At 43.5% G+C, this 26,682-nt stretch overlaps 1 protein-coding gene across 1 annotated transcript in view; it reads left to right on the top strand.

The window, feature by feature from the left end:
* Positions 1-26,682, top strand: part of dnpep (aspartyl aminopeptidase) — a 51,850-nt gene that overhangs the window by 15,714 nt on the left and 9,454 nt on the right. The window contains exons 5-14 of the mRNA XM_072261011.1: positions 1,122-1,247; positions 1,793-1,917; positions 14,182-14,266; positions 16,089-16,196; positions 17,753-17,830; positions 20,166-20,249; positions 21,533-21,693; positions 22,365-22,404; positions 23,019-23,120; positions 25,480-25,647. Coding sequence (XP_072117112.1) covers positions 1,122-1,247; positions 1,793-1,917; positions 14,182-14,266; positions 16,089-16,196; positions 17,753-17,830; positions 20,166-20,249; positions 21,533-21,693; positions 22,365-22,404; positions 23,019-23,120; positions 25,480-25,647 — 1,077 coding nt within the window. The remainder of the gene's footprint in view (positions 1-1,121; positions 1,248-1,792; positions 1,918-14,181; positions 14,267-16,088; positions 16,197-17,752; positions 17,831-20,165; positions 20,250-21,532; positions 21,694-22,364; positions 22,405-23,018; positions 23,121-25,479; positions 25,648-26,682) is intronic.

Here is a 26,682-nt window from a genome sequence, read left to right as displayed (position 1 = left end):
CCATGACCTCTAGTTCTTATCTCACCCAACCTCAGTTGGGAAAAGCCTGCTTGCATTTACCCTATTTATACCACTCATAATTCTGTATATCTGTATCAAATCTCCCCTCATTCTACGCTCTAGGGAATAAAGTCCAAATCTATTCAATTTTTCCCTATAACTCAGGTCTTCAAGTTATGCATCATCCTTGTAAACTTTCTCTGTAGTCTTTCAATTTTATTGCCATCTTTCCTATAGGTAGGTGACCAAAACTGCACAAAATATTCCAAGTTAGGCTTCACCAACATCTTGTACAATTTCAACATAACGTCATAACTCCTGTATTCAATACTTTGATTTATGAAGGACAACGTGCCAAAAGCTTTCTTTATGAGCTTATCTACTCGTGATGCCAAAGAGGAAGGAAGTTTGGATGTTTTTGTTCTGGGTGCAAGTTGGTACACTAGGCAGAACAATAGTTTGGCAAAGACCAGATGTGCCAAAGTGCCTGTTTCTGTGCTGCATAGTTCTTTAACTATGAACCACTGAGTTCCTTTGTGTGTAGTTCTGGTCTATTGTCAATGGGACTAGGCAGAATGAGTTTGGTATGGAGTATATAGGCCCAAATTGTCTGTGATGATAAGTAACTGGGTTTTTTTCCAGCCCTTGTGCTGTATAGCAGTGTATTCCAGTCACTAATTCACTGCTTCCCCTTCAGGAGGCTGAGGGAAGCTACTACCAAGCTGAGAGCATCTTGTTCACTGGCACAACATCTTTCACCTTTATGAAACTGCATCAAGGTAGAATACGCAAAAACATTCTGAGAGTTGCTCTGGATTTGCAGAATGTTTTGTGTTTTAAGAAGTGCAGAATAAAGTATTGGGTTGCAGAAAAGTGCAGTACAGGCAAACAACAAGGTCATAACATGATGGACTGTGAAGCCAAAGGTCCATCTTACTGTGTTAGAGAACTGTTTGATAGTGTTATAACAGCGGGATGGAATCCTTCCTTGAGCCTGCTGGTTAAGTGCTTTTGTGTTCTGCTCAGTGGAGGAGGGGAGAAGAGCGTGTAATCTGATATGTGTGTGGATGCACTGCTTGAGTGCTCAACTGATAATGAAGGCCTTGACTTTGTCTTACCAGGTGAAGCTCAGGTCAAAGAAGACACAGGTGGGCTACCTGCAGGTGGGAGTAGAATGTTACGGTGGTGGAATTTGGAACACCTGGTTTGACCGTGACCTTACAGTGGCTGGCCGGGTTTTGGTGAAGGTAAGCTGGCTTCATTGGTTCCTGGTTAAGTTGTGCCCTGTGCATTTTTGTCCTCTTCTTTGAATCTCTGTCCATTTCTATCTCTAAATGTCTCCAGTCCCGTACAACACACAAAATGCTAGAGGAACTCAGCAGGTCAGACAGCATCTATGAGGGGGCATAAACAGTTCAAGTTACGGGCAGAGACTCATGAAGGATCTTTGCCTGAGGCATTGACTGTTCACTCCCCTCCATAGATGCTGTCTGACCTACTGAGTTCCTCCAGCAGAGTGAGTGAGTGTGTTCCTGCATTCTGGTCCTATAATTCTCTGACTTCACTCCAGCACAAATCTCCAACTCAGACCTCTCTGCATCTTTACCCCTCTGCTTTAACATGCTGCTTCATAGACTGTCAGAGTTAGGTTTTGATCTAACACTGTGTGCTTGTTCAATAATGCCTCTGTGCTCCATCGTTGCGTAACTAGAAATTTCTCTATCTCCTGTGCATGGAATCTTGTGCTTTTGATTTCTCCACACTGCTGATGATTTTCTGCTTCTGTTCCCAGACGGGATCCGGTGTGGAGCAGCGCCTGATCAATGTGCGTCGCCCAGTCCTTCGAATCCCCCACCTGGCTATCCATTTGCAGAGAGACATAAATGACAGCTTCGGACCCAACAAGGAGACTCATTTGTAGGTTTGCACACAGAACAATGCACTCTTTCCCCCAATCCTTGGCTCAACTGTCCAGTGCTTCAAGTTGGAGGCTGAGAGAAAACCTGATAGGAGTATATAAAATACAGGGAGAATATAGGGTTAAAATGGCAGAATTCTTAGCACTGCTGAGGAACGGAAAGATCTTTGGGCCCATGTCCATATATCCTTCAAAGCTGCCATGCAAGTTGATAGGACTGTTAAGAAAGTGTATGGCGTGTTGGCCTCCATTAGTCAGGGGATTGCGTTCAAGAGTCACGAGGTAAAATCCTGGATTGTCGGAATATTGCATAGAGAAAGAGGGAAGATTTGATGGAGGTATACAAAATTGAGGCATATAGATAGGGTAAATGCAAGCAGTTTTTTTAATTGATGTTGGTGAGACTGGAACTAGAGGTCATAGGTTAAGGGTGAAAGATGAAATGTCTAAGGAAAATCCTGAGAGGAAACATCTTCACTCAGAGGGTTGTGTGTGTGTGTGTGTGTGTGTGTGGAACAAGCTATCAATATAAGTGCTGGATGAGGGATCAATTGCAACATTTAGGGGAATATTAGATGTGTACATGGATGGAATGGGTATGGAGAGCTATGGTGTGGGTCAGTGGGGCAAGGCAGGATAATAATTGTCTGATGTTTTTTCCCATCTTCTATACCCTTCCATTACTTGTTCCCTCATGTATTTGGTGTCAGTTCAGTACAGAACAGAAACAGTTCCTTTGGTCCATCTAGTCCATGTCAAAACCATTTAAATGTCTCATCCCATTGACCTGTACTGGGACCATAACTCTCCATACCTGTGCCATCCAAATTTTTCTTAAACGTTGGAATTGAACTTGCATGCACCACTTGCACTGGCAACTCATTCCACACTCTCACGATCCTAACATAACATAACATTCCAACTCCTGTGCTCAGTACTTTGATTTATGAAGGCCAATGTGGCAAAAGCTTTCTTTATGATCCTATCTACCTGTGATGCCATTTTCAATGAATTATGGACCTGTATTCCCAGATCCATTTGTTCCACACACTCCTCAGTGCCCTACCATTCACTGTGTAAGACCTACCCTGTTTGGTCCTACCAAAATGCAACACCTTGCACCTGTCTGCATTAAGCTCCATCTCCTATTTTTCAGACCATTATTCCAGCTGATTGTGGGTCCCTCTGCAAGCTCTGATGGTCTTCCTTGTTGTTTACTACATCCACAGTTTTATTATTCCAGTTAACCACATTATCATCCAGATCACTGATAATACATGACAAACAATAACTGACCCAACACCGATCTGTGCGGCACACCACTAGTCAGAGGGGCAACCATTTACTACCACTATCTGACTTCTCCCACAAAGCCAATGTCTAATCCAATTTACTACCTCATCTTGAATGTCAAACGACTGAACCTTCTTGACCAATCTCCCATGTGGACCTTATCAATGTCTTGCTGAAATCCATGTAGACAACATCCACTGTCTTGCCTTCAAGTTTCCTGGTAACTTCATAGAAAAATCTAAGATTGGTGAGACATGACATAATACTTAAAGCCATGCGGACATCCAACTACCCCCAATCAGTCCATAGTATCCAAGTATTCATATCCAGTCCTTTGGAATACCTTCCAATAACTTTTCCACCCTTGATGTCAGGCTCATCAGCCTATAATTTCCTGGCATATTTTAGAGCCTTTCTTAAACAGCAGAACAACATTAGCTATCCTCCAAACCTCCGGTCCCTCACCTTTTGCTAAGAATGACTTAAATATCTCTGCTAGGATCCCTAAAATTGCTGCACTTGTCTTCCGCAGAGTCTGAAGGAACACTAGGGAGTTATACACCCTAATTTGCCTACATAAGATATAGGAGCAGAATTAGGCCATTTGGCCCGCATCTAATCCGCCAGTTCATCATGACTGATCCACTTTCCCTCTCATCCCCAATCAGCCTTTTTCCCCATATCCCTTCATGCCCTTACTAATAAAGAACCTGTCGACCTCTGCCTTAAATGTACTCAATGACTTGGTCTTCACAGCTGCCTGTGGCAACAAATTCCACAGATTTACCACACTCTGGCTAAAGAAATTCCTCCTTATCTCTGTTCTAAAAGGACACCTCTCTATTCTGAGGCTGTGTTCTCTGGTCTTAGACTCCCCCACTATCAGAAACATCCTTTCCACATTCATTCTATCGAGGCCATTCAATATTTGATATGTTTCAATGAGGTCAACCCTTGTTCTCAGAATTCCAGAGAGCAGAGGCCCAGAGCCAAAAAATGCACCTCATATGAGAAGCCTTTCAATCCCAGAATCATTTTTGTGAATGTCATTTGAACCATCTCCAATGTCAACACATTGTTTCTCAGATAAGGCGTCCATAGTTGTTCCAAATAGTTCAAGTAAGGCCTCACCAGTGCTTTATAAAGCCTCAACATTACATCCTTGCTTTTATATCAAAATTCCCTGAAAATGAGTGCTTAAAAGTAAGGAATTTGTTAGTTTGGGGAGCAAACAGGAGGTTCTGTGAGATAGAGAATCCTGGATGGTATGTTACCTTCTGGGTGCTGGGGTCCAGAACATCTCAGGTTGAGTCTTCAGCATTCTAAAGTGGGAGGGTGAACACCCAGAGGTTGTGGTCCATGTAGGTACCAATGACATGGGTAGGATGAGTGATGAGGTTCTGCATGGGGAGATGGGTGCAAAGTTAAAGGGCAGGCACTCCAGGGTGGTGATCTCCAGATTGCCACCCTTGCCATATTCTAGTGAGGCCAGAACTAGGAAGATTATGCAGTAATAACAGAAATGGTGGACAAACTGCATCAGTCTTCATTGTGGAAGACACTAACAGTATGGTTAAAAATTCCAGATATTGGGGCATGAAGTGTGTGAAGTTACCATAACTAGAAAGAAGGAAACTGAGTGGTCTGAAGGTAGATAAGTCACCTGGACCAGATGGTGTACGATCCAGAGGCTGAAGAGATGGCAGAAGCATAAGTAATGATCTTTCAAGAATCACTAGATTCTGGAATGGTTCCAGAAGACTGGAAAATTGCAAATTTCACTCCACTCTTCAAGAAGGGGGAGGCAGAAGAAAGGAAACTATGGGCCAGTTAATCTGACCTCAGTGGTTGGGAAGATGTTGGAGTCGATTATTAACAATGAGGTCTCAGGATACTTGGAGGCACATGATAAAATAGGCCATAGTCAGCGTGATTTCCTCAAGGGAAAATCTTGTCTGACAAATCTGTTGGAGTTCTTTGAAGAAATAACAAGCAGGATAGAGAAAGGAAATTGGCTGATGTTGTGTACTTGGATTTTCAGAAGGCATTTGATGAGGTGCCACACATGAGGCTACTTAACAAGCTACAAGCCCATGATATTACAGGAAAGATTCTAGCAAGGATAAAGCAATGACTGATTGGCAGGAGGCAAAGTGTGGGAATAAAGGGAGCCTATGCTGGCTGGCTGGCTGCCGGTGACCAGTAGTGTTCCACAGAGGTCTGTGTTGGGACCAATTCTTTTTGTTATAGGTCAGTGATTTGGATGATGGATTGATGACTTTATTGCAAAGTTTGCAGATGATATGAAGATGGGTGGAGGGGCAGGTAGTTTTGAGGAAGTCGAGAGGCTACAGAAGGACTTAGATTCGGAAAATGAGTAAAGAAATAGCAGATGGAATACAGTGGGAAGTGTATGGTCATGCACTTTGGTAGAAGAAATTAAAAGCTTGAATATTTTCTAAATGAAGAGAAAATACAAAAAATTGCAGTGCAAAAGGACTTGGGAGATGTTGTGCAGGATCCCCTGAAGATTAATTTGCAGGCTGAGTCAGCGGTGAGGAAGGCAAATGCAATGTCAACATTCATTTCAAGAGGACTAGAATATAAATCCAAGGATGTAATGTTGAGACTTTATAAAGCACTGGTGAGGCCTTACTTGGAGTATTGTGAGCAGCCTTGACCCCCTTATCTCAAAAAAGATGTGCTGACGGTGGAGAGGGTTCAAAGGAAGTTCATGAAAATGATTCCAGGATTGAATGGCTTGTCATATGAAGAGTATTTGATAGCTCTAGGCCTATATTCACTAGAATTAAGAAGAGTGCGGGGTGACCTCATTGAAACCTATCGAATGGTGAAAGGCCTTAATAGAGTGGACATGGAGAGAATGTTTCCTTTGATGGGGGAGTCTAAGACCAGAGGACACAGCCTCAGAATAAAGGGACATCCATTTAGAAGGGAGATGAGGAGGAATTTCTTTAGCCAGAGAGTGGTCCATCTATAGAATTCTTTGCCACAGGCAGCTGTGGAGGCCAAGTCTTCGTGTATATTTAAGGCAGAGGTTGATAGATTCTTGATTGGTCAGGGCATAAAGGAATACAGGGAGAAGGCAGGAGACTGGGCTGACAGGAAAGTTGGATCATCCAAGATGAAATGGTGGAGCAGACTCGATGGGCCTAATGGCTTAATTCTGCTCCTATATCTTATCATCTTGCAGTCTTAACAGTGGCTAAGGATTTGGTGTAGGAAGGAGGGCATAAGAACTTTGGATCATTCAGCTCTCTTCCAGTGAAGGTGGAAACTATACAAAAGGGATGCTTTGCACCTGAATTGGAGGGGGACTAATATCCTAGAAGAAGGTTTGTTAATACTGCACGGTGAGGTTTAAACTAGAGTTGCAGGTGTTGGGATAACAGTTAGTAGAGAGGTTGTGGAGACATGTTGGTAAGACCTCAGACAAAGTCAGGAATCAAAAGGTTGAGTATAGTGCAATTGGTGTCCCGAGTTGCATATATTTCAAGTATCATAGGAAAGGCAGATGAGGTTGGGGCATGGATCAAACCTGGAACTGATGTTGTAGCCATTCGTGAGACTTGTTTGCAGGAGTGCCAACTCAATATCCTGGTGTTCTGTTATAGATGTGACAGAGCAGGAGGGGTTAAAGGAGGAGAAGTGGCATTACTAGTCAGGGAAATGTCATGGCAGTGCTCTGCCTGAACAGACTGGAGAACTTGACAAGTGAGGTATTATGGGTGAAATTGGGAAATAAGAAAGGTATGACCACGTTAATGGGGCATTATTACAGACCACACAACAGTCCCTGGGATTTAGAGGAACAAATTTGTAGAGGGATGGCAGTCTGTTGAAAGAAACATAAGGTTGTTATGAAAGGTGATTTTAACTTTCCACATTGACTGGGAATCGCAGTCTGTAAAAGGACTAAATAGGCTAGTTTGTCAAATGTGTTCAGGAAAGCTTTCTTCATCAGAACATAGAAGTCCCTATATGAGAGCATGTGATAATGGATCCGCTATTGGGAATCAGGTGTTAGAAGTTTGTGTAGGGGAACATCTTGCATCCCGCGTCTACAATGCCATTAGTTTCAAAGTAAATGTGCAAAAGGATAGGTTTGGTCCGTAGGATGAGATTCCAAATTGGAGAAAGACCAATTTTGATGGTATCAAAAATGATCTGGCAAGTGTGGATTGGAACAGGCTGTCTTCTGGCAAAGGTGCACTTGGTAAGTGGGAGGCCTTCAAAAAGGAAATTTTGAGAGCACAAAACTTGCACATGCCTGTCAGAATAAAAGGTAAAGATAACAAGTGTAGGGAACCTTTTTGATTTCAAGAGATATTGAGGCCCTGGTTAAAAGAAAAAAGGGTGTGGATGGCAGATATAGGCAAGCAGGAACAAATGAGGTGCTTATGGAGTATAAGAAATGCAAGAAAACATTTAAGAAAGAAATCTGGAAGATTAAAAGAGGGTGTGAAGTTGTTCTAGTAGATAAGGTGAAGGAAATATGTCAAGAGCAAAAGGATTGCAAGGGACAAAATTCGTCCTCCAGAAGACCAGATTGGTAATCTATGCGTGGAGATAAAACAGATGGTGGAGATCTTAAATGAATTCCTTGCATCTGTATTTTCTCAGAAGAAGTACACTCTATAGAAGTAAGGCAAAGTTGCATCAACTTCATGGACTCTGTACAGAATACAAAGGAAGAAGTATTTGTTACCTTGAGACAAATCTGAGTGAATAAATCCCCAGGACCTTTCTAGGTGTTCTCTCAGACCTTGCGGAGAGAGCAAGTGCAAACATTGCCAAGCCCGAGCAGAGATATTTAAATCTTCCTTAATGACAGGAGAGGAACAAGAGGATTGGAGGATAGCCAGTACTGTTCCACTTTTTAAAAAGAGCTGTAAACATAAACCAGGAAATTATAGGCCAGTGAGTCTGACATCAGTTGTGGAAAAGTTGTTGGAAGGTGTTCTAAGGGTCTGGGTATATAAGTATTTGGAAAGACATGGACTGAATAAGGATAGTCTGCATGTCTAACCAATCCTATAGAGTTTTTCCTGGAAGTTACCAGGAAAGTGGATGAAGACAAAGCAATGGATGTTGTCTACATGGAAGTTAGTAAGACATTTGACAAAGTCCTGCATGGGAGGCTGGTCAGGAAGGTTCAGTCACTTGGCAGTCAGGATGAGGTAGCAAATTGGATTAGACATTGGTTTTGTGGGAGAAGCCAGAGACTGGTAGTAGATAGTTGTCTTCCTGACTGGAAGCCTGGGACTAGTGGTGTGCATCAGGGATTGGTGCTGAGTGTTTGTCATCTGTGTCAATGATCCGGATGATAATGCGGTTCACTGGATCAGCAAGTTTGCAGATGACACCAAGATTGGGGGTGCATTAGAGTGAGGAAGGCTATCAAGGCTTGCAAAAGGATCTGTATCAGCTGGATAGATGTGCTGCAGATGGGATTTAATGCAGACAAGTGCGAGGTTTTGCACTTCAGTTATGAACAACCATGGTAGGTCTTGCACAGTGAATGATAGGGCACTGATGAGTATGGTAGAACAAAGAGATCTGGGTATACAGGTCCATAATTCGTTGAAAGTGGCGTCATAAAGAAAGCTTTTGGTACATTGGCCTTCATAAATCAAGGTATTGAGTTCAAGAGATGGGATGTTATGTTGAAGTTGTATAAGACGTTGGTGAAGCCTAATTCGGAGTGTTTGCAGTTTTGGTCACCTACCTACAGGAAAGATGTAAACAGGTTAAGAGTACAGAGAAAATTTACAAGGATGTTGCCAGGTCTGGAGGACCTGAGTTAGTTACAGGTTTCCCCCGCCATCCAAAGGTAGAGCGTTCCTGTGAAACGGTTCGTAAGCCGCAATGTCATAAAGCGAAGAAGCAATTACCATTTATTTATATGGGAAAAGTTTGTGAGCGTTCGCAGACCCAAAAATAACCTACCAAATCATGCCAAATAACACATAAAACCTAAAATAACAGTAACATATAGTAAAAGCAGGAATGATATGATAAATACACAGCCTATATAAAGGTATAAATACTTTTCCACAATCATTGCCTGAACTGCTCTCCGTCAGCAGAAACACGTGCAAGCACTGTTGGCAAAAACATGCGCAAGCACTCTCCAGTAACCTTTAAGCTACGAAGCTGCCAAATCCTACCAAATAACACGTAAAAATACACAGCCGATATAAAGTAGAAATAATGTATGTACAGTGTAGTATCACTTACGGGAATCGGGAAGACAGCGCTGAGCACACTGATGGTGTGTTAGGCTGAGTCGTCGCAGGTTTGGGTGGTGCAGTGGCCACCACCCTCTGGGCAGCGACCCGATACTGATTCGCAAAGCGTGCAGGGGTGCAGCGGTGGCCAGGACGCATCCAGCACATCTTTAAGAAAAAAAGCCGAAATAAACATGCTAATTAATTGGGTGCCGCCTGGCACGTAAATGTCAGCCCAGATCAGAGATGATGCATTCGGCAATCACCTCTGATCTGGGCCGACAAATACATGCTGGGCGGTACCTAATTAATTAGCATGTTTATTTTGGCTTTTTTCTTAGAGGTGTGCTGAGTGCCTCCCGGCTACAACTACATTCTCCGCAAATCGGTATCTGTCTGCGGTTTGGGGTGGTGGGACACCGGGGTGTCGTCTGTTTCCATGAGGGTAGGCAGGTCATCTTCTTCTGTCTCTGCCTGCCTCGGTGTCAAAGGTCGAGGTTCTTCGACTGCTGTGGCTGATGTGGAAGGCTTGAAAAATGACAATACAGTATGCTTGACTGCTGAGCCTCACGCATTTTTCTATCATACAGTTCTTTGTAAGGACTCAAACCATCTTGCAAATATGCACTAAACCAACTTACCCTTTCAAAATTAAAGTCGTACTTTATCATTACTCATTCGGTTTCAATTGTTATCCTTTCCTCTTCCAATTGCATCAGCTCTTCATCTATCAGTTCTTGGTCATGGGATACCAGAACATCTTCAACATCATCTTCGTCAGCTTCCACAAGCCAAACTCACTTTGTCCTTACTTCGTTCACCACGATCGAAATGCTCAGTTATGTCTAGTTTTACGCTAAGTGCAACACCCTTACGAGCTGTTTCAGACTTTTCCGATACCTTAGAACTCATCTTGCAAACGGCTGCTCACAGGCACATGTTTAAGCAATGCCGGCTAGAATGCCGTTCCTAATCCGGTGGAGAGCAGCTGTTCGGGGCGTGCGCTGAATTATTTTTTTTGCACACTGATTTTTTTCGTATCAGTGAAAACACCTTCTGTTAGCGAAAACAGGGAACTAATGTAGGTCTTTCGTAATGGTGAGGTTTCGTAAAGCAAATGTTCGAAAAGCAGGGGACACCTGTACAAGGAAAGATTGAATAGGTTAGGCTGTATTCCTTGGAACATAAAAGATTGAGAAGAGAGTTGATGTACAAAATTGAGGGGCAAATGCAAGCATGCTTTTTACAGGTGAGGTTGTGTGGGACTACAACCAGAGATCATGGGTTAAGGATGAAATGTGAGAAGTTTAAGTGGAACATGAGGGGAAACTTCCTCATTAAGAGGGTTGTGAGTGTGGAATGAACTGCCAGCACAAGTGGTGCATGTGAGCTTGATTTCAACGTTTTAAGAGAAGTTTGGATGGTAGGGGTACGGGAGTAGGCAGTTTCAGGCTTTGGCATGGACTCATTGGGCTGAAGGGCCTGTTTCTGTGCTGCACTTCTCTGTGATTCTATGACTCTTAACATCATATTTCCCTTCCTCACCACTGACTCAACCTACAAATTAACCTTCAGTGAATCCTGCACAAGGACGTACAATTCCCTTTGTACCTCAGATTTTTGAATATTCTCTCCATTTAGAAAATAGTCTACACATTTATTTCTTCTATCAAAATGCATGACCATACATTTCCCAACACTGTATTCTATCTGCCATTTCTTTGCCTATTCCCCTAATCTATGTCCTTGTGTAGCCTGTCTACTTCCTCAAAACTACTGGCCCTTCCACCTATCTTTGTATCATCCACAATCTTGGCCACAAAGCCATCACTTCCATCATCCATATCGTTGACCTATAATGTAAAAATAAGACCATCTGTGGAACACCACTAGTCACTGGCAGCCAATCCGAAAGGGATCCTTTTATTTAACATCTTTCCTGTAATACCTCGGGCTCTTTACTTGTTAAGCAGCTTCATGTGTGGCACTTTGTCAAAGGCCTTCTGAAAATCCAAGTACATAACATCCACTGATTCTCCTTTGCCTATCCTGCTTCTTACTACTTCAAAGAATTCTAGCAGATTTGTCAGGCAAGATTTTCCCTTAAGGAAACCATGCTGACTTTGGTCTATTTTATCACATGCTTCCAAGTACCCCAAAACCACATTCTTAACAGTTGACTCCAACATCTTCCCAACCACTGAGGTCAGGCAAACTGGCCTATAGTTTCCTTCCTTCTGCCTCTCTCCCTTCTTGCAGAGTGGAGTGACATTTGCAATTTTCCAGTCCTCCTCCTGTAATCTGTATAGGGTCCTTGTCCATGCTGCTGCTTTGCTTCATTTCTTTAGAGACTGTCCATCTCCTGAATAAATACGGATACAAAGGAGGAGCAATTCTGATTCTTCGAGAGGACCAGTTTTGTCCCTTGCAATCCTTTTGCTCTTAAATTTTCTCCGCACTTTTAATCTTAGTCTTTTCTTTCCTGTAGGTAGGTAACCTGAGCTACACAATATATAAATTTGTCCTTTTGTACAACTTCAACATAACATCCTCAACTCCTGTACTCGTGAGTGGCTTCGGGTTAATTCAGACACACCGGGACCAGTACATTTTGGCTCAAATAAGCGGCTGCTGTAGTCCCATGGAAATATATACAAAAGTATTTTTTTTAAAAAAGACAAACTATGTTTAACTGAGTAATAAATTGTGCATTTAGATGAAATGCAGAACAAATTAGAACACTACCAACACTACCATAGTACTATAAAACTTTGTGTTAGTTCCCATAAGTATCAACGGAAGAATTCATCCAGTGTTGCTACCATGTTCTTTTGATTGACTGTAAATAGACAAAATCAGTGCAGACACCTAATGCAGATAATGGACTGCCTTCATGCAATCCTTTCAACGATTACATCCCTCAAATCTTCATTTTCATTGTAACATTCAAGATGATTGTCGATACTTTAAAATTCTTCCTAGTTCTTGCTGAATTGTTTCATTTTCTCCCCCAGCTGTTTCTTTCAATTCCAAGCCTGAATGCTTGAAACCAACTCTTTTGGATTCATCAACATCTTACACTTGTGGTGCCCAGTTGTGATCTTGGGTGACTCATAAATACGAAGGGAATAGAAGGAGGAGGAGGCTGTGCAGGAGGAGGACATTTGGTATAAATTGACAACTGGATTGCCGGCCAAATGGCCTGCCCCATGCTGTACTGTACAATGTTCTATTAATCACACACAAACATCTTTGTCAAACATCACAAGATAGCGACGTGCATGGTTACGGCGGCCTCTCCGTCTCCAATCAATGCTGAAGTTTCCTGTCCTGTTCATATTTTCTATGATCAATTACACTGTTGATCTTGTGGTAATATTTTGTTTTACGTGCTGAGTGTGATATGTGTATTGTAGGTGCACTGTGGTCCAGAGAGATGTTTTTAGTTGTATTAGCAAGACGATAAGATACAGGAGCAGAATTAGACCATTTGGCCCATCAAGTCTGCTTGCCAGCTCATCATGGCTGATTTAATTTTCCTCCTGACCCTAACCTCCTGCCTTCCCCCTGTATCCCGTTGTGTCCTGACCAATCAAGAATCTATCAACCTCTGCCTTAAATATACATAAAGACTTGGCTTCTACAGTTGCCTGTGGCAAAGAATTCCATAGATTTATCACTTTCTGGCTAAAGAAATTCCTTCTCATTTCCGTATGTACAATCAGATGACAATAAACTTGAAGATGAAACCTTTCACTCTCAAAAGAAAAGACCTTCATATTTTTAGTCTTTCTTGATTATAGTGACTTAATTCAATTATTAACTTAATCGTTAATTTTGCACCTACCCCAGTGCCTGTAAATCTTTTTTATGGCTTGAGACTAGAATATTTTGTGATATTCCCAAATGAGATCAGGTGAGTGGTTCAGTCTGCTTTTAACATCATTCTGTTTTTCAATCCTATTCCTATGTGCATTAACTTGAATTATTTTTAATAGCTTTATTATTTTCAAATTAAGTTTATTGTCATATTTCTTGCGAATTCTGCTATGTGATGCTGTGGCAAACAATATCCAAAAGAAGCCAAACTGTGCAATTTATAAATAATACTGAGAGCGTGAGTTGTGAAGTCCTTGAAAGGGAGTCTGTAGCTGATGGAATCCATTCGGAGCTGTGCTGAGTGAGATTATCTGCGACGGTACAAGAGCTGCATGGTTGTCGGGGCACCGTGGTAGCATAGCAGTGAGTACAGCTCGGAAGTCAGAGTTCAATTCCAGCACGGTCTGTAAGGAGATAGTACATTCGTCCCCGTCCCACATTCTAAAGATGTACCAGTTAGTAGATTAGCTGGTCAGTATAAATTGTTCTGTGATTAGGTTAGGGCTAAATAGGTGGGTTGCTGGACAGTGCCACGGATTGGGTCCCAAGGGGCCTGTTTGGTAGTGTATCTCTAAATAAATAACTGTTCCTGAACCTGATGGTGTGGGTTTTAAAGCTCCTGTACCTCCTGTCTGATGGCAGTAGCATGAAGATTCAGATTTAAGTTTACTTATCACATGTACTTTGAAACATAGTGAAATGCATTGTGGGAAGAGGGCTTGGCCTGGATGGTGGAGGTCTGTCTAGGCCTTGCAATATAAATAAACCTGATTCTGATGATTAAGATTCTTTCGCTTTCTGCCTGGTTGAGCTCAACACTTTACCTTTTTCTGTTTCCAGGGTTCCAATCATTGCCACAGTTGTACAGGAGCAGCTGGAGACGGGAGGGAAGAGCAGTGGGAATGCCTGTGAAGCCACTCAACTGGTAAAGCAACCATCTGAAATGATCTTAAACCACAAGTTCGTCAAGGTGGATAGTATCAGTCTTTCCCCTAGGGTTGAGTCCAGATCTAATGGGTATAGATTTAGGGTGAGAGGGGCTAAGATTTAAATAGGACCTGAGGGACAACTTGTTTCCAAAGCGGGCACTGGGTATATGGAATAGAGCATCGAACAGTACAGGCCGTTTGGCCCACTATGTTATGTCGATCTTTTAGCCTACTCTAGGATCAATCTAACCCTTCCCTCCCACATAACCCTCCTTTTCTTTTTTCATCCATGTGTCTTTAAAAGAGTCTGTTAAATGTCCCTAATGTATCTATCTCTACCAGCACACCTGGCAGTTTGTTCCACACACCCACTGCTCTTTGTATTTTTTTTTAACGCTTTCTTTGATACCCCTTCCCACTATACTTTCCTCCAATCACCTTAAGATTATGCCTCCTGGTATTAGCTATTGCTGCCCTGGGGGGGGGAATGTCTCTTACCATCTCGTACACCTTTATCAAGTCCCCTCTCATACACCTTTATCAAGTCCCCTCTCATCTTCCTTTGCTCCAAAGAGAAAAGCCCTAGCTTGCTCAACTTTTCGTCAGAAGACATGCTCTCTAGTCCTGGCAGCATCCTGGTAAATCTCCTCAGCACGCTCTCTGAAACCTCCACGTTCTTCCTATATAATGAGGTGACCCGAAATGAGCACAATACTCCACATCTGCTGCCCTCTGCGGGGTGTCAGAGTTTGCATATAACTATTTGCATCATTTATCAATCTCAAAATATTAAAAAATTTCATTGAATTTTAAATGAGTATCAAAGAACACAGAACTAAACGTGGCTCTTAGATGGACATGTGGATGATAGAAAAGTGGAGAGTCATGTGAGACGGAAGGGTTAGATTGATCATGGAATAGGTTAAAAGGTCAGCACAACATCGTGGGTCAAAGGGCCTGGACTGTGCTGTAATGTTCTATACTCTACAGGGTTTCAGTACAGTACAGGTGCTGAACTAATTAAAGACCGAACTGGGCTAACGGGTGACCTGGTAGCATAACAGCATAATGCTTGACGGTGTCAGTGACTCGGGTTCAATTCCACTGCAGTCTTTAAGGAGGTTGTATGTTCTTTCTGTGATGATGTGGATTTCCTCAAGGTGCTCTGGTTCCCTCACATTGCAAAGACGTACAGGTTAGGTTGGTAAGTTATGGGCATGTTACATTGGTGTTGGAAGCATATTGACACTTGTAGGCTGTCCCCACCACATCCTTGTACTCTGGTCATTGACATGAGCAGTTTTTCACTGCACATTTTGATGTTGCACTCTACATATGACAAATAAAGCTATTCTTTAATCTTTATCTTTAAAGTTAATTCAATTTGTCTATCCATCCATTCTATGCATATTCAGGTGCCTATCTAAGAGCCTCTAAACATCTTCCTTCACAACAATCACTGGCAATATTGACACCTTAAAGATTTAAAGATTAGCTTTATTTATCACATGTACATTGAAACACAGTGAAATGTGTTGCTTGTGTCTGTGACCAATACAGTCTGTGGATGTAGGTACAGGGGCAATTGTTGCCACACTGCCAAGGTCACAACTTAGTAATCTGTACCCTTTGGAATGTGGGTGGAAACTGGAGCACCCGGAAGAAACCCATGCGGTTACGGGGAGAACTTGTGGGCAGCAGTAATTGGCATTGTCAGGTGATTGCACTAGCCATACTCTTGCCATAATAATATCTGCAATAAATGATATGTTGACCACACCATATTGTTCTGACTGGGCTGGTGATGTTTATCTGCAGTGTGACAAGCACCATCCTGTCCTGCTGAATCTGATCTGCGCAGAGCTGGGAGTGAACACAGAAAATATCCTTGACTTCGAGCTGTGCCTGGCCGATACACAGCCCGCGGTGAGTCCCCGTCTGACATGCTGTGCACAGCTGACTGTTGGGGGTGCTGGAATGAATAGGCTGGGAACCTGTCTTGTGCCATTCATTCTCCAGAATGGGACACAGCCACAATATCTACAAGAGAAATGGATGTACTGCCAAAGATTGACTACAGAAAATATTTACCAGGATATTGCCAGAACTGGAGGTTCTGATCTACAGAGAGAGGTTGGCTGGGCTAGGTCTTTATTCCTTAGAAAGTTGGGGAATGGGGGGGGTGTGGAGGGAACCTGAAAGAAATGTTCAAAATTATGAGGGGTATATTGATAAGGTAGATGATAATCTTTTCCCCAAAGTAGGGGAGTCCAAAATTAGGTGACATAGATTTTGGCTGAGAGGGAAAAGATTTTAAAAGGACCTAAGAGCAGCTGTTTTATGCAGAGATTGACAAGTATTTGGACAAGCTGCTGGTGGCTGAGGCAGGTACAACAGTTCAAAGTAAATTTATTATCAAAGTATGCATATATTATCGTAAGCTACCTTGATATTAATTTGCTTGTGGCATTTACAAGAAAAAATACAATAGAATTTTATGAAAAATGATACACAAGCATGCAAAGACTGACTTAACAAACCAATGTGCAAAAGAAGACAAACTGCAAATAAAAAAATCCTGATCCTGAGTCATTGAATATGACTCCGCAGGGCAGAGTCCTAGAACAGGCCCTTTGGCCCATCTAATCTGTGCCGATCTGCATATTCCCATCGATCTGCACCTGGACCATTCCCCTCCCATCCATGTTCCTATCCAAAATTCTCTAAAATGTTGAAATCAACCCCGCATCCACCACTTCCGCTGGCAGCTCACTGCACTCTCTCACAACCTTCTGAGTGAAGAAGTTCACTGTCAGGTTTTCCCTTGACATTTCACCTTTTACCCTTAACCAATGACCTCTAGTTCTTGTCTAACCCAACCTCTGGAAAATGTCTGCTTATATTTACACTATCTATGCTCCTTCATAATTTTGTATACCTGTATACAATCTCACCTCATTCTCCTGGGTACAAATTCTGAACCTATTCAACCTTTCGCTATAACTGGGGTCCTCAAGTCCTGGCAAAATTCTTGGGGTTCATAGATCAATTCATTGTGATGAGTGCGGTTATCCACGCTGGTTTAGGAGCTTGACGGCTGCAGGGTAATTACTGTTCCTGAACCTGGTGGCGTGGGACCCAAGGCTCCTGTATCTCCTGCTCGATGGAGGTAGCACAGAGAGAGCAAGGTCTGCTCAGTGGGGTCTTTGATGGACGCTGCTTTCTTGTGGCAGAGCTCCATGAAAATGTGCTCAGTGGTGATGTTGAAGTGTAGAGGGGTGAGGCGTAGAGGGATATTGGCCAGACACAAGAAACTGGGACTAGCTGGGTAAGCAGGGGCGTTTGGGCCAAAGGGCCTGTGTCTGTGCTGTATTGCTCTGACTTGGGATGTTTCAGATCACTTTACATTTTCTTTGTGTTTCAAGGGGTTGGTGCTGGTTTGAGCATTGCTCTCTTGTGAAGATCCCTATTCTTCTTTACAGGCCCTGGGTGGCGCTTTGAAGGAATTTATATTTGCTCCACGATTGGATAATCTCCACAGCTGCTACTGTGCCCTTCAGGTAATGACAGAGGTGTTGGAATTCGGCAGCAACGCACACAAAAAGTCAAAGGAGCCAGGCAGGTCCGGCAGCATCTACGGAGAGGAATTAACAGTCAACGTTTCAGGCTGCGACCTGTTAATGGGACTGGAAAGGAAGAGGGCAAATGGTTGAATTTGATATCAGGGAATGTATTCAGCAGACAAACTGAAATCCAAACTCTTTGCAGGCAACCACGAAACAGGAAAAAACCCAAAAGAATAAATGACAAAAAACATTAGAAGCTAAAAGCCTTCCCTCCCCCACGTACAAACAGCCGCAAAAAAAACCCATCAACCTTCCCCCTACCGCACTTGCTCCAGCAAAGCATCAACACCACCACCCACCATGCTAGCAATAGCAAACCCCCCAAAGATCCAGTGATCTCGAGTCCTTCAAAACTACTGTCCATCCCAACATTTCGACGTGTCAGACAGGCTCTCTGTCACTGGCGAGCGAGAGATATTGCTCCTGCAACGAGAGGGGAGACCAGCAGCTTGTGCATCACTTCTCCAAGCCCCTCTCCCCAACTCACTCACCATAGAGAGAGAGAAATTGCTCAAGTACAGGGGCCTTCTGACAGATGTGCACACCGCTTGATGTTTCAATCTCCCACGACGCTCAGTTGCTGACATCGGTGAGGAACTGGGTTGTCCATGGGCCTGCACTCCAAAGGCAATCGTCTTCCAGGCCGCACCTGGAGATATCAAAATACCAGGCCACGTGGTGAGAACAAGAATCCACCGGCCGTGTAGAACTGTAGTTTAAGGTGCAGCTGTAGATCACAGACTCCCAACAGGACCCCAGCCTTGAAAAGAAAAGCCAGATCGGGGGAGAAGGAGGACGACAAACTGACAGGTGATAGGTGAGACCAGGTGAGGTGGGAAAGGTAGGTGAGAGGGGGGTGAAGTGAGAAGCTGGGAGGTGAAGGGTGGAAGAGGTGAAAAGCTGAAGAAGGAATCTATTAGGAGACAAGACTGTGGGAGGAAGGGAAAAAGGAATGGAACCGAAGAGGTGTGTTGGGCAGATGAGGAGAAGAGAGGGTAAAAGGGGAGGCAGAATGGGGAATGGAAAAAAAGAAAGGGAAGTGGGGAGAAATTACCGAGTTGGAGAAGGGTCAGAGCCCAGACGGACAACTGTTTATCCACAGATGTTGCCTGACCTGCTTGAGTTCCTCCAGCATTGTGTGTATGTTGCTGAAGATGACCAGCATCTGTAGAATTTCTTGTGTTGGAATTCACTTGCTTGTAGGAGGAGGCTGGGGTCATGAAACTGCTGCCTGCTGGAATCAGGAGCAACAAGCTAGTTGAGCATCATCTGTAGGGGACATTTCAGGTTGAGACATCGCATCAGGATCGATTGTGGACCTGAAACATCGATCCCTTGCGTATTACCAGTTAGACTCAAAAGCCATAGAGCACTACAGCACAGAAACAGGCCCTTCGGCCCATCTAGTCCTTACTGAATTGTTATTCTACCTAGTCCCATTGACCTGACCCAGACCATAGCCCTCCATACCCCTCCCATCCATGTACTTAACCAAACTCCTCTTAAGCGGTGCAATCAAACCCGCCTTCACCACTTCTGGCACCTTATTCCACACTTTCACAGTACCCTCTGAGTGAAGACGCTCCCTCCAATATTCCTCTTAAACATTTTGTTTTTCACCAAAAGCTTCTGGCATCTAGCTCTAGTCTCACACAACCTCAGGGCAAATGCAAGCAAGATTTTTCTACTATCTATACCCTCTATACCTCTATCAAATCTCCCCTCATTCTCTTGTGCTTCAGAGAATAAAGACCTAACTTATTCAACCCCTCCCTACAGCTCAGATCCTCAAGTCCCAGCAACATCCTTGGATTCCTGTAATCTATTTGATGTTACCATTTCTAAGTGTTTGTTGCAAAATGGAACTTCTTACACTTGCCTGCATGAACTTACAGCTTCTACCTCTATCTTTGAGCAATACATACAAAATGCTAGAGGAACTGAGGTCAGACAGCAACTGTGGAGGGGGAAAAAAAATTACCATTTTGGGCCAAGACCCTTCAGGGTTGGAAAGGAAGCGTCAGAAGCCAGATAAGATAGGACTATAGGAGGAGGAGGAGTACAAGCTCTCAGGTGGTAGGTGAGACTAGGTGAAAGGGGTCTTGTCTCATTGAATCTCCTCTCCTATAAGATTCCTTCTTCAGCTGTTTACCTCTTCTACCGCTCACTGAATCCCCACTTTCCCCCACCACCTTCCTCTCACCTGGTCTCGTGTTGCATGTCCCAGACACCTCTACAAAAAAAAAACTTCATTCTCTTTTCTCCACAGGGCCTGATAGACTCATCTAAGGATGATGGGACGCTGTCAGAAGACACCAATATCCGAATGATTACACTCTTCGACAATGAAGAGGTAGGTGCAGACGCAGGAAGGATCAAGGAACAAATGGTCTTGTGAACAGATGAGGAGGAACTGTTTTTCCTAGAGAATAGCAAGTCTGTGGAATTCTCTGCCCAGAGAAGCAGTAGAGGCTATCTCATTTTATATATATATATATATATATATATATATATATATATATATATATATAATATAAGGCACAGTTAGATTTCCCACTGCTGCCTGTAAGGAGTTTGTATGTCCTCCCCGTGATTGTGTGGGTTTCCTCTGGGTGCTCTGGTTTCCTTCCACAGTCCAAAAGTGTACCAGTTAGGATAATTGATCATTGTAAATTGTTCTGGGTTAAATTGGGGGTGGGGGGGTATTGCTGGGTGGTGCCGCTTGAAGGGACAGAGGGTCCTATTCCACGCTGTATATCAAAAATAAAAAAAATAGTAGGCAGAGCTGAGTCGACAGCCAGATCAGCCATGAGCTAATTGAATAGTAGAGCAGGCTGAACGGGCCAAATGACCAACTCCTCCTATTTTCCTATAGAGTCATAGAAAACTACAGCACAGAAACACTTCATCCACTAGCCCATGCCAAATAAACTGCCTCTTCCCATTGACCTTCACTCATACCATAGCCCTCCTATCTCTCTAATCCATGTATTTTAACTTTTCTTAAACATTGAAATTGAAATCACATTCACTACTGCTGAAAGCTCTTTCCACACTCTCAACACCATCTGAGTGAAGAGGTTTCCCCTTAGATTCCCATTAAACATTTCACCATCTACCTTTAACCCCTGACCTCTCATTGTAGTCTCAACCAAACTCGGTGGGGGGAGAAAAGGCTGCTTGTATATACCCTATCCTACACCCCTCATAATTCTGTAAACCTCTATTAAATCTCCTCTCAATCTCCTACGCTCAGGGAATAAAGTTCAATTTTTCCCTGTAACTCGGGCCCTCCAGTCCCTGGAAATTTTCTCTGTACTCTTTTTAAATCTTATTTACATCTTTCCTGCAGGTTGGTGACCAAAACTGCACGCAACACTCCAAATTGTGTCTCACCAACGTTAGTTGGATTTTTGTTTGGTTCATGTTTTGGTAGATATTTCATTGCACCAAAGTTAAAGATTAGCTGTATTTTTAACATGTGCATTCAATCATGCAGTGAAATATGTCCTTTGCATCGAATCAAATCAGTGAGGATTGCTATGCCATCCCGAAGAGGAATTTAAGTGAAAGTGTGAATGTGTCTCGAATCTGAGTGCTAACCTTGCTCTTCCCCCTTCTCCCTGCCGGGTCCAGGTGGGTAGTGGCAGTTCTCAGGGTGCAGAGTCCTCCCTTACGGAGTTGGTTCTTCGCCGGCTATCCAGCAGCGCTAGCAATCTGACGGCATACGAGGAAGCCATTCCCAAGTCCTTCATGATCAGCTCTGACATGGCCCATGCTGTGCACCCCAACTACCAGTAAGTGTTCTAACTTTGCACACCTCCTACACAGGAATGCATGTGGCCATTGCCCAGATTATTCCGGCTTCTTCTCCCTTCCTTTCCAGCCTTGGCCTGAAACATATCTGTTTATTCCCTTCTGTGGGTTTGATGGTGCGGTTGGGATTGGTGCAGAGTGGAAGGTAGTGCATTTAGAGGGGGTAAGGTTTAAATAAGAAGGAGTAGTGCTGAAGTCAAGATGGTTGATATCTTGTTGCTAGAGTTTGCATAAGTTCAGGAAAAGAAGGGAGTTTGAAGATGGAAGGAGGAGTCGTCGGTGTGGGGTAGGTAAACCTTGCCAAAGAAGTAGGTGCGGACACAGGTGTCAGTGCAGTGGGTGCAGAACTCACTGATGTGCGGGTGCAGGGACAAAGGTAAGGCCCTTGCTGAAGGCAGAACGTTCTGCCTCAAAGAAGTGAAGTTCGGAAGGGATCCAGCTTCTCCTCGTAACCAAAATACTCCACCTCAAGTGACTTCCTGTTGAATTTCCTTTGCACCCTCTCCGGTGCAGTCTCATCCTTCCTATTAGTGTGAAGACCATAAATGTGCATCCTCTGCATTCTCACTGTACAGCAGGGAGTGTGAACTTCAGACAAGAAACAATAAGCCACAGAATTGAGAGTAACTTGTTCTGTTTTCAATCTTTCCAGAGACAAACATGAGGAGAATCTCAGACCAGCTCTGCACAAGGTGAAATTCCTGTATTACAGTTAAATTCCACAGAGGTTTCCAAACGAATCCCTAAGTCAATAAAAAGCAGCAGGGAGTTGTGGGGGGAGGGGGAATATGTGTGATTATTCTTCTAACCAATTCTTTTTGAATTTTTTCTTAACATGTGAAATATTAGTGAGTCTTAATTTGCAGTGGGATTGGAGTATGCTGGACCGCAAAATGATAATTTACAAAAAATTTGAGCATTTCATATTTAAAATTATTGCATTATATATTTATTAAGTACCTCCTGTACCTAATAAACTGGTTACTAAGTGGTATGTTTGTGGTCATCCACTTCAAAATTTGACATGTTGTGCATTCAGAGATGCTCTTCTGCTCAGCACCGTTGCAACGCAGCTTGAACCATTCTCCTCTGACTTCTGATTAACAAGAAGGTTTTCACTCCATTCTCTGTTAACTCTAGAGACTCTTGTGCATGAAAATTCCAAGAGATCAGTAGGTTTGATATTTGGTATTTGCATTAACGGGCAGGTGTATCTAATAAAGTGGCCACTGATGACGAATTTACTTTGATTTTGGTTCTCTTCCTGTGTGATCTGCTAACAAAGCCTTTCGCTGCTCCTGTGCAGGGCCCGGTAATTAAGTTTAACAGTAACCAGCGCTATGCGTCCACTGCAGTAACGATGGCGGTCATTCGAGAGATCGCCAATCAAGTGGCAGTCCCCCTACAGGTAAACTTGCACCTTCTGTCAGCGTATCGGAATGTTTGATGGCTTTGGGCCTGTACCCACTGGTGTTTAGGAAAATGAATGAGTATTTCTTTGAAACATATCAAATATTGCGAGGCTTAGATGCAGTGGATGCGGAGAGGATGCTTTCTATAGTGGAGGAGTCTAGGACTATAGAGCACAGCCTCAGAATACAGGGATATCCCTTTAGAATAGAGATTAGGAGAATCTTTAGCCAGAGGGTGGTGAACCTGTGGAATTCATTGCCACAGATGGCTGTGGAGGTCAGTCATTGGGTATATTTAAAACGGAGGTTAATAGGTTTTTGATTATTTAATGGAGTCGAAGGTTATGGGGAGAAGGCAGGAGAATGGAATTGAGAAGGATAATAAATTAAACATGATGGAATGGGAGAGCAGACTCGATGGGCTGAATGGCCTTATTCTGTTCTTTTATCTTATTCTCCCCCCCCCCCCACCCCATATATAGGAAAATGGGTTCATCCGGTGGGAATTTGTACAAATTCACCTCAGTACTGTGTTAGATCCCTCATGCTTTTGCAATCCAAAAGTCTTTCAGAAATCAAGAATGAGGCACAAAACTTGCTGCTTATGGCTGTTTTATTAAATGTTACAAGAGCAAAGAAGAACAAGAGGCAGCAGCATTAAGAAAACAAAGAACAGACTAGACTAAAAAGTAGCTATGGCCATCTCGTACTCAGATTAGAGGTGGTCAAGTAATAACAAGTAACCAGCAAAGTAGTCAGATTCAAGCGATGTGACATCTGCTACTGAAAACTAACGTCTCTAGAAAAATACCGAAGCAACTGTACTGTAATTGTAGGAAAGTTCATTCAACGTGTGTACACAGAAGATGATTATATAAGTGTGTGTGGGAAAGTAGTCCTGATGACGAGTGTTGATTGTTTATTCCCCTCCAGCATTTTGTGTGCATTGCTCTGGATTTTCAGCATCAGCAGAATCTCTGTGTATTTCTTTACCAGAAAAATACACCCCATAATAGTACACCCAAATCCACCAACCATGAGGATACGCCAAAGAGCCACTCCCTCCTCTGCAAGGACCAGAGTTCGATCCTGACCTCCAGAGCTGTCTGTGTGGGGTTTGTGACCACATGGATTTCCTTCCACATCCCAAATGTGCTGGTTGGTGGGTTAATTGGCCAGAGAAAAATCTGGATCAACTGGGGGAGAGTTGATGAGAGTAAAGGATGAATAAAATGGAATTGGTATCGGATTCATACAAAACAGAAACATGATTCTCAGTGTAGACCTGTTCAGCAAGAAGACAATTTCTGTGCTGTGGGAGTCTCTCTACTCCAGTGACCCAGGTTCAATCCCAACCTCCAGTGCCATCTATGGAGTTTGCACGGCTTTCCCTTAACCTCGTGGTGCTTCAGTTTCCTTCCACACCTCGGAGACGTGTGGGTTAGTAGGTTAATTGGCTGCTGCAAATTGCCCCAAGTGAGGGGTAGAATCTAGTAAGAATAAAGGAGTCTTTAAAGAGTGTGTACACTCTCCCCATGAACCACATGGGATTCCTCTGGGTGCTCCAGTTTCCGCCCACATTCCAAAGTACAGATTAGTAAGGGAGTTGTAGGCATGCTGTGTTGGCACTGGAAGCATGGTGACACTCGCCGTCTGCCCCAGCACAATCCTCCAGCTGTGTTTGACATTGATTCATTCCACTGTATGTTTTGATGTTTCAATGTGCATGTAACAAATAAAGCTAATCTTTATAATCTAAACTTTCTACCTCTACTACAATCTCAATGCTCGACCTAATCATTGGCTGCTCACATCTCCCTCTGTAGATGTTGCCTAACTCACTGAGCTCCCCCCAGCTCCTGGAGGGTGCAGTGGAGATTTACCAGGATATTGCCTGGACTGGAGAGTGTGTCTTGTGAGGGAAGATTGAGTGAGCTAGGGTTTTTCTCTTTGGAGCAAAGGAAGATGAGAGGGGACTTGATAGAGATGTACAAGATGAGACTGAGTAGACAGCCAGAGACTTTTCCCAGAATAGAAATGACCAGTACAAGAGGGCTTAATGTTAAGGTGATTGGGAGGAAAGTATTGGGGTGGGGGGGGGGAGACTGTCAGAGGTTTTTACACAAGAGTAAGGGGTGCATGGAATACTCTGCTGTGGTTGGTGGGAGAGGCAGATACATTAGAGACATTTAAGAAACATGGATGAAAGAAAAATTGTGAGCGAAGGGTGGAAGATGTTAGGTTGATCTTGGACCAGGCTAAAAGATTGGCACAGCATCTTGGTCCCAAGGGCCTGTAGTGTTCTGTCCTATGTCCTTAATGTGTTCCTCCTGACCAGCTTCCAATTGTTTTCAGGATGTCATGGTGAGAAACGATAGCCCCTGCGGGTCTACGATCGGCCCAATTCTGGCCTCGGGCCTGGGACTGAGAGTGGTGGACCTGGGCAGCCCCCAGCTGTCCATGCACTCCATCCGGGAGATGTGTTGCACCTCCAGCATTCTCCAGACCATTAAGCTGTTCAAGGTGAGTGACCCACGCTGCTATTGGCTCCTGAGTTCTGACAGACTGCTCCATCCTGTGTTCATTGATCGTTAATGGGCCCAGCTCACACAGGAACTTATTTGTAAAGTACTCATTTGATTGCTTCATGGCTTTGAGGTTTTGTAGGGCAGTGGTCAGACTGCACTTGGAATATTTGAGTGGTTTTTGTCCCATTATCTAAGAAAAGGTGTGCTGGCATTGGAGAGGGTCCAGAGGGTGTTCTTGAGAATCATCCTAAGAATGATAGGGTTAATGTATGAGGAGTGTTTGATGGCTCTGGGCCTGTACTTGCTGAAGTTTAGAAGAATGAGGAGAAATTCCGTTGAAACCTATCGAATATTGAAAGGCCTAGATGGAAAGGATGTTTCCTATAGTAGGAGAGTTTAGGACCAGAGGACACATCCTCAGAATACAAGGATGTCCCTTTAGAACAGAGATGAAGAAGAATTTCTTTAGTCAGAGAGTGCAAGTCTGTGCCACAGATCGCTGTGGAGCCTAAACCATTTTTGAAGCAGAGATTGTTAGGTTCTTCGTTAGTGAGGGTGTCAAAGATTACAGGGCAAATGGTGGAATGGTAGAGCAGACTCAATGGGTCAAATGGCCTCACTTGCTCCTTTGTCTTAGGACAATGTCTGTGAAGAAACTCAGCAGGCTTCAGGGAGTAGAAACCAAAGCTTCGGGACCTTGATTGTAAATAATTCACCATTGGTAACAATGCCTCCAATTATCAAGTTTCAAATGCAGGTGTATTGACCTGGGCATGTAGAGGTTGCAGCAAGGTACGGGTTAAGGTAATGTCCAGGCAAGGATAGTTTGCAGGTAGTGTGCAGTCAGTCCAAGTAAGAAAGTTCTGTGAAAAGGATAGCTCCCCTTTGCACAGCAGCCTAATGAAGCCATTTGGCATATCGAGGGAAGATGAGGATGTTACTGAAGGATGCAAGCTCCACACACCAACTAGAGAACAATACCTCTACTAACTTCAAAGTATCATCCATCGGTGGTTGTTTCTATCGGCAT

This window comes from Mobula birostris, chromosome 6, assembly GCF_030028105.1.
Source record: "Mobula birostris isolate sMobBir1 chromosome 6, sMobBir1.hap1, whole genome shotgun sequence".
Classification (NCBI taxonomy): domain Eukaryota; kingdom Metazoa; phylum Chordata; class Chondrichthyes; order Myliobatiformes; family Myliobatidae; genus Mobula; species Mobula birostris.
This window is presented reverse-complemented; position numbering and strand designations above follow the sequence as displayed.